Raw genomic sequence first — 16,152 nt, 5'->3', positions numbered from 1 at the left:
GGTGCTCAGAGAAGCTGTGGCTGCCCCTGGATCCCTGGAAACATCCAAGGCCAGGCTGGACAGGGCTTGGAGCACCCTGGGACAGGGGAAGGTGTCCCTGCCCGTGGCAGGGGTGACACTGGCTGGGCTTTAAGGTCCCTTTTAACACAAACCATGTTGGATTCTGTGATACCTGAGTGTGGATGGAGGTAGGTTTGGGATCCTGCAGTCTCCTCTCTGCCCCTGTGCTGGTTGTCCTCCACCTTTCCCTGGGGAGCAGCCTTGCCCTGCAGGGAGGGCAGGACTGGATTCCCTGCTCCAGGCCAGCCGTGGGAGGGTGTTGGGAAATGGCTTTTCAAGATAGAGCTCTGTCTTTGTTTTGTTTTGCAGGAAATTGTGCTGAGTATGTAATAACTTTTCAGGAATTCTCTTTTTATTTACCCAAATACCACCTACTTCCTTGAGTGAAATGGAGACTTTGGGGAGGTGAATCCATGGATTTATTTCCCTGGAAAAGTTTTACCTGTTGAAGTGGGGAGGGGTTGAGTCCCACATTCATTGACTGTGTTCCCTTGGAGGGCAGGGTGGTTTTGTTGCTCTTATCAGTGTTTTCAAGGAATGAAGCAGTGCTCAAAACCCAAAATAACTTGTTTTTTTCTAATTTGTCAGGATGTCCCTCTTTGTCCTCAGTGTTCTGCTACTTGCAGCCACCCCAGCCCAGCTGCACAGGGAAATATCAATGTTCTGAGCCAGGTGAAACTGCCCCAAAACCTGTTCAGATGGTTTTGTCCTTGTCAATACTTCTGTTTTGTCTGACCATATGGCCATTGCTATTAAGACACAAAATTGGCTGTTTTTGGAGTTTGTTATTAACAGTTTAAAACCAATTATTTCCTGATACTCCAAATATTAAATTCTTCCTCAGAGAAATGAAGTTCCAGCACTAAGCAAGCAGAAAGTGTTTGGAGGTGTCCATGTAAATTAAATCCTCCCTGTGTCATTAGGCAGGAGATGCAGGGTTCTAAAAACCACAGGGATGTTGGGGCTCTGCTCTGTAATTTGTCCTGAAGAGACAATTGAATTAAATTCAGCCAAGGCAGGGAAAGAGCAGAGAAACTCTGAACCTTTAAATAAAATTGCAGAGGATGAGCACTGAAACTCTGAACCTTTAAATAAAATTGCAGAGGATGAGCACAGAAACTCTGAACCTTTATTTAAAGTTGCAGGTGCCTTTGGGTCCTGTTTCAGAACATGTTTTTCTGCAGCTGTTTATTTGGGGTCGTTGAATTTGAATGCAGAAGGAGTTGCCCTTTGGTAAAGGGTTTTCCCCTTTATTTTAACTGCTAATTTCTGTTTTCTTTGAGATTCAAGAAATTGAAATGCATATATAAAAGAAAGAATTTTCCTTTTGCCTGTGTACAGTGAATTCCTGTTATGGCTCTTAAGGCTTAGATCCAACTTCAAAAAATGGGAGAGGTGTAGAGGAAGAAACTTTTGCTTGAATTTTACTGTTCCAGGCAGGGGTTTTTAAGTGGAATAGTTAAAATTTGCATCCTTGGCAGAGGCAATTCCAAACCTGACAAAAAGGAGATTATTTTATTCAGGAAGTAAATACCATGCTCAGGCAGTTCAGTGTATTTATTAAGTGTATTTAGGCCAAACCTGATGCAAATTTGATCTTTGAGGTCCTGTCCAGCCCTTGCACCTTGCAGTGATGTTTGGCTTCTTAAAGCTGTTACTGGAGCAGCCCTGGGAAAGAATTTCCTTGTGAAAGGAGCTGGGTTTTGGGAAGCCTTGAGGAGTTTGTTGTGCTGCATTTTGTGGCTGTGTGATTGCATCTCTGATTTGGAGATGCTTTTGCAAAGGAGGAATGGGGCTTTTATCAGTGGATTCCACCAGCTCCTTTGCCTTGTCTTGATAACATAGGAAAAACCTTTGTAATCTCAGCTTTGTTACAGATTTTTCTGTAAACAAAACCAGTTAAAACCAGAAGAAATTACGTTAATTATATTTCTCCTACTGTTGCTAATCTGCTAGAAACACAGTCCCACAGGTACAGAATTAATCAGTTTTTGTCTCTTTTCTTCCCCAAAAATTGCACTTTCTTTGCTGCTTGTGGAGAACTGAAGAAAGATTTGACCCTCTCAAGCAGCCTGACTTCATTAATGCATAGATTTAGGGAGGTGTTTTGTGGTTTGCTTTTTATTTTTAAGGAATTGGACCCTCCTAACCACATTTTGCCTTCTGGTTTATGGGAGGTAATGGGAAAGGAGCAGGAAGTGTCAGCATTTCCTGTATCCTGTTATCTTATGCTTTTTATGGATGCTGGATTAACTATACACTGAAAATTCCCTTCCATTGGGAGCTTGTAGCTTGTTTTGCTCTAATTACTATAATTAATTTGTATCATGTGTATTTTGACTTGCTCTAATTACAGATTATTCCCTGGAATCTCACAACTCTGCAGCACTTCTCCATTCACATTTCCCCATGGTTGTCAGTCAAAAATTTTGGGACAAAGCAGGATTTTGTGTTGTCTCAAGCTTTGCTTTCACCCTGGCAGATTTTGTATTGGAGAAACTGCATGGTTTAGGGTTTTTTTGATCATCACTAAAATGTAAATGTGGTGTGTGCATTATGTAACCTAAAGCTTGGGGTCTGGAGTGGAAGCAGTTTAGGAATTTGAAGTGCAAATTTAGGAATAAATTGCTGTATAAATGTAAATTCCTTTCCTGTGTAATTGCTGCACTGAGGTACCAATTCCAGCACTCGTAGCTGAATATTCCTGATAATTAAAGGGGAGAATTTGGGGAAAAGGACATTCTTTGCTTACATGAAAGGAGTTAAAAGTGAAAAACAGGATGACATTGGACTCTTTGGGTGCACTTGGAATGTTTGAGTTGGCAGAGCCAAGTTTTTCAGACAGGGAATGATTTAAGGAAGGGAGAGCTGGATCTGACCTCATCCCTGTTTTTCCTTGGAGCAGGTGGCTGAGGTGAGCAGGTGTCCATGAGTGATCCCAAGAAATGATGGCTGAGCAGCCGCCCCCCCTGGAAGCCACACCTCTGCTGAATGAAGTGCCACTTCTACCTCACATGGTCAACGGGGACAGCATCCAGCAGGCAAGTGAGCCCTGAACTGGGAGCACTGGGAGGAGCTGGGATGGTGGCTCCACAAAAGCCAGGCAGCTCTGGCACTGCTCTGAGAGCTGGGGAAGGATGAGGTTGTGAGCACTGAGATCAGGAGTTAAACAGAAGGGGAGAGAGGAAAAAAAATCATTCAGCTCCCAGGCAGTGGACAGGTGTGAAAAAAGGGCTTTAAAATGGAGCTGCAAATTCCAAAAATCAAAGGAAAAATTGGGGGGTTAATAAAGGTCTTGAAACTCCTGTGAAGTGATGAATAAACATTAGCAAGGGATTGCAAAGGAAATCTGTGACAGGAAAATGAAAGGAAAGACCTTGGCTTCCTGGTTTTAAGTGTCTTCATTAATAATTACAGTGCAGTGGTGAAACCTGAGTGTATTTAGTTGAAACTTTAGAGCTTTATTGGACACAACCCTTCAGAAGTCCCTGGTAGGATTAAAAATACAGGTAAAAAGTGGCAGCAGAACAATTTTGAAGCCCAAGTATGTGTACATTGTCAGTAAATATGAATTCAGTGTTCAGCAGAGAGAGCTGAGTGCTTTGTGCTACAAATACTGGGAGTTCTTCCCATCCTTTGAGTTCTGGCAGGCCATAAATGCTGAAAGTTTACATGAGGTCTCCTTTAATTTGTCATTGCTGCAGATAAGAAGGAGAAATCTGTGTTGTTTCAGTTGTATACTTGGAAAAACGGGCTTTTTTAAAGAAAATGTCCTTTTCCCTTTCTGCCTCAGACCCTGGAGGTGGAAGTACAATGAGTATGTCTGGAAATGAGCGAAGTCTCCAAGGTATTTCTGAAGTTCTGGCAGTAGAAGGTGAAATTTCAGCCCTGCCCAGCTGGGAGGTGGCTCAGGTGGTTCAGGTTTCATGAGGAAAGGAGATCAGGTAGATTTAGTTGGCCCCTGTCCCCAGAGCTCTGGGTGTGGGACATGGAGGTGACAGTCACTGACGTTTTTAGGACCTAGAGAAGACTTTTCAATCAGGTGAGATTTTAAAAAAAAAAGGAAAGTAATAGAGTTGTATTTTGGAGATGCATTTGAAGAGCAGATTTGAAGTTTAAATAGAATCTTTTAAAGAAGATGTTGACTTAGAATCTTTATTAATGGTGAGGATTTGAAATCATTTCTCTGCCAGGGCTGTGGAGGACTGTGCTAATACTTAATTATTGCAGAGAGATTTGTTTCAAGAAAACAAACTCGTGTGTTTGGCCAGTGAATCCATTAGCTCCATTTCACTTAAAGCAAAAGTTGGAAGTTTTCTGGAAGGGTTTCTGGATCCAGAAATGTGTGAACAGGGCTAAAAGCAGAGCTGTGGCTGAGCAGCTTTGGCTGTGCTGGTGCCACCAGCCCTGCAGAGGTGCTCAGGACCCCGGGAGGCCTTGGCAGCTCCTGGGCTCAGCATTCCCCTGTCTCACCTGGCTCAGATCCACCCCCAGCTTCCTGGAAATGTTCCTTGTTGGAAGGTGCCTGGGACTGCATTTGCTTCATTAATTCCAGTGAGTCACTGCTCTGAGGCATGGCCTGAGCATTCCTGGCATTCCAGGCTCCTACTGCTGGGATTGCAGCACTGCTGGGATCCTTCCCTCTGCTCTGAGAGCTGCAGTTCATGGAAGCCTGTGCTGAGGATGTGCCACCCTCAGAGGCTCTGAATCTCTCAAACATTCCCTTTCTTGCCTCTGAGTTTTGCCTTCAAAGATGAGCCTTTTCCTGAGGTCAGTCCCTGCCTGTGGAATCCTGGATCCACAGCAAATCTTTTTCCTGTTTCTTGTGCTCTGGCAAATCCCCAGCCCATTATTGTCAGTTTTCTCTAAACAATTGACTCCACTTCTCTCCCTTTACCCCAAGAAATGTATTAGCATTGAAGTCATGCATTTACCTGCATTCTGAAGTGACAAATCTGTATAAATTTCATTATTAATGCAAGTTATGCCACGTTTAAAGGCATTCTCTGCCATCTCTCACTCTCCTGGAACCATAATAAATATTACAGAGTGCCTAAATGGCCTTTTCAGGGATTTTGGTGGCTTACTTATATCCAGAAACAAATCATCCACCTAAAGTAAAATTCTCCTGTACAAGGAGCATCAATTCTCCCCTACAAGGGAGGTTATAAAAAAATAAAATCAAAGATTAATACACCAATATGCAGAAGCTGCAAAAGCAGTGTTAAAATAGCACTTACTATTTATCCTTGGAGTGTGTAGTGATGAGAACAGTGAAACTGGTGCCTGGGGAGTTCAGGGAGCTCCAGCACAGAAAAATTAATTCATTAATGTCACGTGTAGCTCATTTTACCAGGAATTAAATGACCAGGTGACTTCTTCAGGTCCCATCTACCTGCTACAAATGTCACTCCATGAATAGTGCAGAAATACTTTATAAAAATTGAATGGAAAAAAAATTACACTGATTTTCACAGCTGCTTTAACAAACACATTTTATTTCAATTTTTACATCAGTGCCAGCTGTCACCAGGGTGGAATTTGAATTGTGTACCTGCAGTTCTTACCTGTCCAAACCCCCTTTTATGAAAGGATTAACTGTGGAATATCATGGATGTTACAATAAAGTGCAGCTGCCAAAATTCCCCTGAGGCTGGGGCAGGATGAGGGGATGGTTTGGGATTCCAGCAGGGCCTGAGGAGTGGTCCTGGCCCAGCTCCAGGTGGATCTGTGTGCAAGAGGACCAGAGGGACCTGCAGGATGTCTCTGGGGCCTGGGTTCCTTCCCCAGGGAAAACTCACCTGGTCTCGCAGGAGCTGCAGGGCAGAGGTGGTGGGAAAAGCCTGGAATGCAGTGTGAATCTCAGGTCATCATTGCCTCAGAAAAAGCAGAAAAATCAGTGTGAAACATGAAACTAAAAGCTTATTTCATGAATATCAAGTGAGGCACTTCTGGGAGTAACTAGAGGGAAAATACAAGGATTTTATGTCAAAGTAGGAAGAAATATTTTCATTCTACCCATCACTCTACCCATTTTCCTGTTTTACTCCAAGGTTGCCAAAGCTCTGATGTTGTTTGTCTCTAAAGAGAAGGGATTTTCCCCCAGAGAATGTCTAAAATTCAAAAAGCCCCCAACCCCTCTTCTGTGTTTTGTTTCCTGCAGGTGATTCTTGTCCAGGTAAACCCAGGTGAAACATTTACAATTACAACTGAAGATGGACACATTCAGTGCATTCAAGGTAAAGGGAGGCTCAAGTCCTGAATCCAAATATTTTGGTTCTAGGGTTATTCCACTGGTTTTTTTCTGTGATGTCAGATGTGTTTTCTGCACTGGAATAAATCAGATTTTTCAGTTTGTGTCCAAGCACAAATGAGGCAGCACTGGGAAGCTGCCAGGATTCCCTGAATCCTGCAGATTCTCATTCCCAAAAGATGGGTTAGCAGTGATCCTTGACTAAGTGTCTTCCCAGGATCCTTACACATGATTTCTGTGGTAATTGTTACAATAAGTTAAAGGACTTCAAGGGGCACTGGGACCTCCCCTGCTGTGTGGTGGGGGAATCATTGCTCCACTCTGTGCCTGCAAATTCCATTTTACCTTCTGGGTGAGTGGCAGAAAACCTGAGTCAGGGCAAAATATCTCCTGTAAGTCAAGTGGAATTTAGCAGTATTTCCATTTTTGGAGTATTTGTCACCATTTTACATGTTATTATATAAAATGTGTCCATTCTGCTTTCATCAAATCCCCTAAAGGAATACTTCCCTTGAGCTTAATAGAAAAAATAATGTATTTAAAATTGATTTTTAAATTCTACATCAGCTTTACCCCAATACCTCAATTTGCCTTCAGTACTACAGACTTTTAACTGTCCCAGATTAAGAGCTAAAATTATTTATACAGATTTTTGTGCAATTAAAAAGACACTGCTGGCCAAAGTGTGATGGCTGGAATAAAGCCAATAGTCAAACAGAGAATGGGATGCAATCCCTGATGTTTCAGGCTCCAGGGTGGGCTCCCACCTTTGGCCAAAGGTGTCTCCAGATGGGAAAAGCCTTGGTTGTTAAGAAGTGGCCCCTTGTCCTTGCCAGGTCCAGCACATGTCCCTATGATGTCACCCAACGGTTCCATGCCGCCGATTTTTGTGCCTCCCGGTTACGTATCTCAGGTACTTTCATTTCTCCTTCTCTTGTGTGTGGTTTTGGGGGAAATTTTAATTTTTTTTTTTATTATTTATTGGTGATTTTAGCTGTGAAAAAAAGCTATTTTTTCCATTGAACTTACCAACTGTTTCACTTTTTTGTGGGCTCTGTCCCTTCTGTTACTGAGTAATGTCTGATCCAGTTTCCAGGAATTTTTTAATCCTGCTCCCAGCAGTTAAAAACACTTTTAGTAACAAGGACAGCTCTGAATTGACTGTCTGAGCTCCATGAACAGGATCCACATGTTTATTTTTCATCAGTCCTGTTTGCAGGGTGAGGCTGGGTCATGTGAGCAGTCCTAACTGGCTGCAGGTTTTCTGTTTATATAAAAATTTATCCAAATTTTCAGTGCTCCTTTCTTGACCAGCCCTGATCTCCTGAAATTCCAGCAGAGCAGCACTGCTGGAGCAGAGTGTGGTGGTGATGCAAACACTGATTCCAGTGATGTGTTTGGGAAATGAGCAGGGCTCTGGGCTCTCCCAGCTTTGCTTTTCCACTCCCATGGATTTTCCACTCCTGGGTGTTGTTCAGGTCAGACCTGCATGTTGTTACCAGAGATACTCCCAGTTCCCAGTTTGATTTATTTCTAAATTAATGTGTTTTAAAAGGAAGTAATCAAAACCAAATGTGGAAACAGAACTTGTGTTGTAGTAATGTTGAAAATCAGGAGTGTTGTGAGTAGGTTTGAAACCTGTAACTCTGAGTTCTTGGCTTCTCCAGGCAGCTCCTTTGTGCACACAGCTGCATTTTGGGCTTCTGCTGTTCTTCAGCTCTGCAGACTTTGAGGAAAGAGTCCCCCAGACAATTTCTGATCCCTCTGAAATGGATCCCTCAGTGCAAACAGTGGGCAAAGCCCTGGCAACACTGAGCTGCTCAGCCTGAAAACCACATTTATTTGTTCTGTGTTTGCTGTCACCTGAAACCAGCAGGGTTGGGTTGTTTTCCCTTGGTTGTTGTGACAAGGATTGACAAGTTGGAAAGCAGCTTTAAATCAGAGCTTGAGTTACCTGGACTGCTCTTGTCAGATGAGGTGATAGCTTTGTGTTCCCAGTGTCTGGAGGAGCCCAGGGCTGGTTCTCTTGGATTCTGCCAAAGTGGAGCGAACAGGTTGTGGACTCCCAGCCCTGGAAGTGTTCCAGGACAGGCTGGATGGGGCTTGGAGCAGCCTGTTCTGTGGAATGGTCCCTGGGGTGGGATGAGATGAAGTTTAAGGTCTTTTCCTACCTAAACCACCCTGGGATTCTGGGATTGTTCAGCACTTTGATTGTTCAGACTGACTGCCTCAAACTCCACTTCATCCCAGCAGTACCTGCCTGGTTTCCACTGGAATCCAGTCTGGTGTGCAAACCCTGCCTGTCAGGTCCTGGGTATGAACCAGAGCAGGGCAGTCCCTTGTTGCATGTACAATATCTGATGGGATTCTCTCTGGCCTCACAGTCCATTTCTCCCGTTTCCCTGCAGGTGGTGGAAGAAAATGGAGTTCGGAGAGTGGTGGTGGTGCCCCACTCGGGGGAATTCCATCCTTCCATGCATCCCCCCCCTCCTCCCCCTCCCCCCCACGTGCCCCATTACATGCACCACCCCCATGCCCTGCTCCCACCCCCCCCCCACCCCGTGTTCCCCGCGGTGCCCGGCGCAGGAGAGCTCCCACCTCAGTTCATGCACCAGCCCCCGCCACCACACGTGTTCCAGGAGCAAGGTGAGAGCCCAGAGTGTCCCCAAGCCCTGGGGACAGCTGGCCCTGCCTCCCCACACATCCCCAGGGGTTGTGTTATTAACTCAGGACACCCCTGTGGGTCAGGGTCTCACCTGAGTCCCAAAGAGTCCCTGAGGGCTCCCTGAGTGTGCAAAGTGGGGTTGTGTATCCTCTGATTTTTCTGTTTGGATCCTCTGTGTTCAAGGATTTATGCAAATTTGTACCTGAAAATTGTGTTATTTTCCAATGTTGTATTTTCCATACATCCCTGCTTTTGCCACTGTAAATCCCACTGCGGTGACTCCTAAAACTCCTTTCCCTAAAACTCCTTTCCCACCGAGTTTTGTCACAGCCTTGGCATGAAGTTTATTGAAAATTAACTTAATTTGATACATTAATGTATTTTTTTTAGTCCAAATATGACTGAAAAGTGAACAAAACCCAAAAAAATGTTGTTATCCCTTGTGGAGGGTGAAGTGCAGACCCACTCTAAAAACTGAGTGAAGCAATAAATCAGTGAAGGACTAGGGTTATGTTGAATTAAACCAAGCTCAAATCCATATTTTACTATCAAGACTTAAAACAGAAATTAGATTTAATAGGACTATTCATTGTCTCTCAAGTTTAAATTGAGTAATTAGATATTTGGACTCACACTAGGCTAAAACAGCATCAGGATGTGTTGGAAAAATTCAGTTGGGTCCTAACTTGCTTAATTTTTTGTAAATGCATGTGTAGCAGGGAAGAAAGGCAGCTGTAAAGCAGGATCTGGAGCAGCTGTCAGGAGAAAGGCCCCAAAAATTTAGTTTAAAAAGACCCCAAACTCCAAAATCCCTGCACTTCCAGACTGACAAAGCACAGGGAAGATCCAGGGGCTGGATTTTAGTGATTTTTCCAGCTTGTAGGTTCAGATGTCAAATGAATAATTCAGAATAATGAAGACATTTCTCCCTTCTTTGCAGAACCTCGTTCCCATGGGAGGACAAACTTCATCCAGAGGGACGAGAGGAGTCTCAAAATGCAGGAGCACCTCAAGAAGAGGCTAAAGGACAGACAAGCCAGTGGTCACACCAACAATAAACTGAACAGCCCTCCCTCCTCACCACATAAAGTCCTTAATTCTTCCAATGCCACAATTCCCAATGGGAATGGAAAGGGCCAGCAAGGGGCAGTTGGAGCACTAAAGCAGAAGCAGATAGGAAAAACAAAGGGCAGTCCAGAGGCAGAGATGGGAGGTAGGTGGCATGGACAGGGGAAATCTCAGTTGTTTTCTATAAACTCATTGCAAAACAGCTTCTGAAAAAGCTGAATTTATAAATTTCTTTGGCTATTCAGGATTAGAGGAATCCTGAAATCCATTATTGTTAATTTTTTTTTCCTAGGAGTCATTGGAATATCAAGTTTTTTCGTTTGGTATTTATCAAATAAGGTCTTCAGGAAGATTTAATCTGAAACCTTTTTACTTCCCTGCCATTTCTGAGTCAGGACTGTTCAATATTCCCAGTGAGGGTGGCCTGTAGGTACTTCCAGAACTTCTGGTGCCACTGTTTGTGGTACTTTTTGATAAACCAGGAGCTGCTTAAACCTTCAAGAAGTACAAAAATTTGAGCAGTTGTAGAAACTGCTGTTTAATTAGTTCTAATTTCAGCCTTGTGGCTACTAAAAACCTTGTGCAGTGTCTTTGAGACAGTGTCAGGCTTCTTCCAAACTGGGAATGTTTTGCCAGGAAAACACATCAAGCAGAGATAAGATCTTATTATAATTTTTTTTAACACCTCTCATTTTTGGAGGAATGTTTTTGTGTTGTCAAAGAAAACCTATTTCTGCTCCATTAGGAAAAGATCCCCTTTGTGCAGGATGTACTAAAAGGGTTTTTGTACCACTGTTGGTTTTGGATAGTTGGTGTTTCTGCCCCTCACGCAGCCAAAACAAACAGGGGAAATGAACTTTGCACAATAAGAACCATTGTTCAAGTCCTAATGAGGCCAACTCCATCTCGTGGTGGCCTTTTGGTAACAGCCTGGGTTGCTCTCAGGCTTTGGGATAATCTGGTTTGTGTTTAAATTGCAGAATCTGACACAGAATCCAGGAAATGTGATACTCACTTGAGCATTGGCAAGCCAGTCGTAAGTATTAGCCTTAAAATCCCATTATTTTCTGGGCCTGTGCTTCCTAGAAAATAACTTGTGTTTTATCAATCCCTTTTCCTTTATTCTTAATGGTTTAATTTTTTTAATAGAGAAAATAAATACTGTTTAGTTGTCAGAGTTCATAGCTGGGAAAGGGCAACCATGCTGGAAATTCACTATTTCTCAGTTTGCCAGCCTGTAATCCCAGAATATTCCACTGTTGCAGTTTTCCAGTGTTATGTGAGGGCTTTGCCTTGCAAACCAGGGGCCTGCTAAACTCTTGGAAGTTTGTCCACTCTTGGAACCATCCTTTGCTCAGCAGAGAGGATTTAGGAGTGTTGAGGATAAAGTTTACACAAATAGATCCTCTTTTGATGTTATATTGAGAAACTGGAGCAAATATTTGAGTATTTACAGACTTACTTAGGAAGGTGGAGTCTGGTGAGGGTAATTAAAATGTCTGTGTTTGATATTGAGCAAGATTAATGAGCTCTTCTCTGCATTATCCACACAGCAAACAGGGGTTGTGTTCCTTTGCACCAGCTTTTGAGGGGTTTTTTGGTCCTTTAGTACTTTTTCCCTGCTTCTTCTGACATCTGTACTTTAAGCTACCCCAGGGCTGTGTTGCCTTGGGCAGAGAGAGTTTGGGAATTAAGCAGCAAAAAAAAAATCAGACAAGAAATGCTGAGTTTTACAAACAGAGCCTGTGCTGTCCTTAGGATCAGTGGCTGAATGTTGTGTGAGGGAGCTGTCAGAAAATGACAGTAAGGTGTCTGTGCCTAAATCTGATCTGGGGTCCTGCCCAAGACTCCCCAGCTGAACATTTGCTCCAAGTGAGTGATGGAAACCTTGATGCAGGAATTTTCTCTTCCTGCCTCACTGTGGTGTTGGTTTGGTGTTGGAAGGGAAAGCCTTTAGAAATGAAAAGAGGAAATCATTGCAATCCAAAGAATGCCTCTATATTCCCACTCCAAAGGGAAAGAATTCCTCCAGTGAGGAGCTTCCTAGGCCAATTAGTGACGCCATGTTATTGACTAATTAACCTTTTCTTGCAGAAAGCAAACTTACTTGCATTATTTATGCTTTTAATAGGTTTCTGATATACAAGCAAGATCAGCCGTTCTGTCCTGGAATCTCCCAGTTAGTTCACAGAATGGAGAGAGCCATAGTCATAGTCCAGCAGCATTTACATTTGAAGTAGCAATATCCAACAGTGGTAAAAATGGAAAATTTAAATCTGTCTATGTGTAAGTTTAGTTTCTTCCTTTAAGCACAATGTTTAAACCATTAACCAATCAGCAATCTCTCTATCAGGAGCTGTTTGTTGACTTGCAGACCTTCCTACTTCACATGAAATAAATTTTAAGTAATGTCACTAAAGAGTTATACATGGACAGTGGGAAACTTAAATGTGCACTGCGTGGTTTTGCTTTTCAATGAGCTTTGAGCCCTGAGGTTTAAGGAAGAACTGTAACTCTGCTCTCTGTTTGTTTTTGCCTTTTCACAGTGGGGAAGAATTAACAATTACACTTCCTGATCTCAGACCAGCCACTGATTACCATGCCAGGTATGCTGCTGGGAAGGAAATAAAGCTTTGGGGGATATGGGCATTGCAGGATTATTGTGGCTTCATGGAAAGGCAGTGATACAAAACAGTAATACTCTGAAAAAACACCATGCTGTGGACACTGGGTTTGCTATCTAAATTCCCATTTACCTTCTAACTTCATTAAAATACCCCTCATTTCCTTGCCTACCACCTTCTCTGTCTCCTCAGATTTCTCAGTTACAAACTTTAAATTACTCTCTGCTGATATTTTTCTAGAACAACACTCTGCAGATTGTTGTGGGCTGAAGTCAGTGGCAAATTAAATAATTTAGCCTTGAAATTGGATCTGAAAGTCTGACTTGTCAGTTTGATTTCAGAGGTGCTTGTCTGACCTGTAGCAGTGCAAGCAGGGAAGTGGGAATGGGCTCAGTGGGAAGTGGGATGGGATGATCCGGAGTAAATGATCCTGACTGGAGGTGTTGGGCTGGCCAGGGAGAGAGCAGCTGCTAAACAAACCAGGGGAACCAGAGTCTCACTCAGTGCTGGGGCACTGGAGCAGATGAGAGTAAAGATTCCCTGCAGCAAAGTCCTGCTCTGAAGCTGTGGAACAGTTCTGGGTGTGGGAGGTGCTGGGCACAGCTCCACCTGCACAGTGCTGTGTTTTCCACAGAAAGAGGCAGGACTGCTGAAAACACAAAACAATTCCTATGAAAATTGTGATTTTATTGTTTAATAACAATACAGTTATTTTAGATTTAGCCTGTTTAGTGCCCATACTCCTGCACAAGTGTTGGCTGTATTTGAATTTTAAGGTGTTTTTAGCAGAGGGCTCATTTCCAGTCAGGTATCCTCTTGCCATTTTGGAACACCTGCCGTAGTTTTCATCCCCTATCCCACAGGTATTTCAGCACTAAAATATCTCCACTGTGACAGAGAGTAATGGCAGAGTAAATGAAGTGTGAGAAATGGGGGTCTGGGGTCAGCAGGTGAACTGTGTGACCCCCACCCTGCAGCCACTGCTTGGGAATAAATCCCCGAAGCTGCCAGCTCCTCCCTTACATTTCCAGGTGCCAGTGCAACAGCCACATCATTAATTACCCTTTGTTTAGAGTTTCAGCAACCAGCAGTTCCATCAAAGAAACCATTTCAGAGCTGGTGAGCTTCACCACAGAGAGCTGTGAGCCAGACTGTCCAGCTGCTCCAAAACTGATAAACAGAACCAAAAACAGCCTGAGCTTGCAGTGGAAGGTAAGAGCCACACCTGGGGCTGAGTGAAGGGGAGCAGAGCACTCTGCTGGATTCCTGGGCAATGGATTGAAATCAGCTTTGTCAGGAATTCAGTGTGTGCAGGAGGTGTTGCCTTTTAAGTTGCTCAGTGAAGATTGATAATGAAATAATAATTACCTTTCTTTTTTTTCAATGTTTGCTGAGTTTCTTGCCTGAAGCTTTAGTGTGACAGAGTTGGTAGCAGGGCTCTTCTCTTCTGAGCTGGCAGAGAGGAAAAAATGGATTTTTATTTATTTATATCTTTGCTTGAGGTTCTGGATGATAAACAGATATGACTTAATGTTCTTTTAGTTACTCTGACTCATTCAGATTAAATTTCTTTGGATAGTTTTCTGAATTCTCATTTTTTATCTGACTTTTGAATATAACCACTGTCTGTGAAGGCTTGCTGGTAGCTGTGTTTACTTGGTTTTTGATGTTTTTCTTATGAGCATACTGAAAAATGGTTCCAGCTAAATGACTTTAGTGAAATTATTTGTAGTATCTGTGCTTAGAAAATGAAGAAGTTCCCATTTCATGTGTCAGATGCTGCTTGTATGAACCCTTAGATTGCACAGGCATGTGGTGAGCACACAGTGCAAGGAACCAGGAAAAGAGTTCTAAGAATATCATATATAAAATCAAACAATTTATAAATTCATATTCTAAACTATCAGAACTAAAAGAAGTAGCACAGCAGCCTTGTATTAAAAGGCAATTGGAGTTTATTCAGTGTGTAAAAATATTTATAAAACACATTTATGACCACTTGATTTTAACTCTTTTTTTCATTGTTTCTTTATTTTCAGTCCTCAAATGACAATGGTTCCAAAATAACTAATTTTCTTTTAGAATGGGATGAGGTAAGAGCTTTTCTAGTACCAAAAAAAATCATAATGACATCTGTAATTACACTTAAAAATACCCTTTGCTTAGGTACAGCAGCTATTTTGGTGCAACTGTCCTGACAGTTTTAAAGAGACAAATGATCAGTGGGAGGGGACAATGTAAAACTGCCTCATTTGTCATCCAGAGCATCAGCCATTCCTGTGTTCTCTTTAGATGCACGAGCATTTGGCATCTTTGGCTTGTGTCACAAATCTCCCTCAGCTCTTGAGCATTTTGCTGAGATGTAATGCAAAGGGATAAAAAACTTCCAGAATGTGTTTTGTTTCCTGCTCAATGGTTTATCACCATTTTGTCAAATTCCCAGTACCAAAAGTAATCAGATATCTCAGTCCTAATATGATTTATTATCAGGATTGCTCAGGGTGACCATCAGCAGACTCGGGATGACCATGATACGCTAAATTTTGCATTCTTGAGACTCAGTAATTTTTTTTAATTACTGTTAAATGAGTGAAATGACATTTTTCATGGAAGGTGTCCCTGCCCGTGGAGCAAGATGAGCTTTAAGGTCTCTCCCAACCCAAACCAGTCTGAGATTCTGGGATTTAGGAAGATGTAGAGTGAGGAGGGTGACCTCGGCAGGGATCAGGGAGTGACTCTGGATCTCCCTGTTTTCCAGGGGAAGAATGGCCCCTTCAAGGAGTGTTACTACGGGCACCTGAAGCAGTACAAGCTCACCAAACTCGCTCCCTCCACGAGATACTCCCTGAGGCTGGCTGCTAAAAACGACATTGGAATGAGGTAACCTGGAGCCCAGGGATCCCAAATGCTGCATTTCCCCCTGGATTCCATCAGCTGCTGCTCACCCTTGTTCAAAATCTCCTCCCCAGTGGGTTCAGTGAGACAGTGATGTTCAGCACGGCCGGGGTGGTGCCGCCCGCCCCGGCACCTCCCACGCTGCTGGAAGCAGGAGTGACCTGGATGGCCCTGGGATGGAGCCCTCCTGCAGGAGGGGCCTTGGATGACTCCCTCACCTACAGCTTGGACATGGAGGAAGAAGGTTCTGTAAGTGCTGGGCTTTGTGTGGAAACTTCCTTCATAGTGGTGAAATAAAAATAAAGGTTTTTTTATCTTCCAATAAATGGTCAGCAAGCATTGCATGGAGTCCATGGCAGAGAGAGAAAGCATTGCATGGAGTCCATGGCAGAGAGAGAAAGCATTGCATGGAATCCATGGCAGAGAGAGAAAGCATTGCATGGACTCCATGGCAGAGAGAGAAAGCATTGCATGGACTCCATGGCAGAGAGAGAAAGCATTGCATGGAATTCATAGCAGAGAGAAAGCATTGTGTGCAGTTCATGCCAAAGAAATGAAGTTCAAGATTAAAAAACTGTGATTTACCT

The 16,152-nt window shown here is 43.1% G+C and overlaps 1 protein-coding gene across 2 annotated transcripts in view; it reads left to right on the top strand.

The window, feature by feature from the left end:
• Nucleotides 1-16,152, top strand: part of LOC132333886 (fibronectin type-III domain-containing protein 3a-like) — a 39,093-nt gene that overhangs the window by 13,155 nt on the left and 9,786 nt on the right. For both annotated transcript variants that reach the window (XM_059859430.1, XM_059859431.1), the window contains exons 3-14: nucleotides 2,966-3,101; nucleotides 6,224-6,299; nucleotides 7,150-7,226; nucleotides 8,722-8,959; nucleotides 9,919-10,191; nucleotides 11,027-11,082; nucleotides 12,178-12,332; nucleotides 12,593-12,652; nucleotides 13,744-13,882; nucleotides 14,710-14,763; nucleotides 15,429-15,550; nucleotides 15,640-15,814. In XM_059859430.1, coding sequence (XP_059715413.1) covers nucleotides 3,006-3,101; nucleotides 6,224-6,299; nucleotides 7,150-7,226; nucleotides 8,722-8,959; nucleotides 9,919-10,191; nucleotides 11,027-11,082; nucleotides 12,178-12,332; nucleotides 12,593-12,652; nucleotides 13,744-13,882; nucleotides 14,710-14,763; nucleotides 15,429-15,550; nucleotides 15,640-15,814 — 1,521 coding nt within the window. In that variant the 5' untranslated portion in view covers nucleotides 2,966-3,005. The remainder of the gene's footprint in view (nucleotides 1-2,965; nucleotides 3,102-6,223; nucleotides 6,300-7,149; nucleotides 7,227-8,721; nucleotides 8,960-9,918; nucleotides 10,192-11,026; nucleotides 11,083-12,177; nucleotides 12,333-12,592; nucleotides 12,653-13,743; nucleotides 13,883-14,709; nucleotides 14,764-15,428; nucleotides 15,551-15,639; nucleotides 15,815-16,152) is intronic.

The sequence above is a fragment of the Haemorhous mexicanus genome, chromosome 14 (assembly GCF_027477595.1).
Source record: "Haemorhous mexicanus isolate bHaeMex1 chromosome 14, bHaeMex1.pri, whole genome shotgun sequence".
Taxonomy (NCBI): Eukaryota; Metazoa; Chordata; class Aves; order Passeriformes; family Fringillidae; genus Haemorhous; species Haemorhous mexicanus.
Note: the sequence above shows the minus strand (reverse complement) of the source record. Positions and strands in the feature narration are given on the sequence as shown.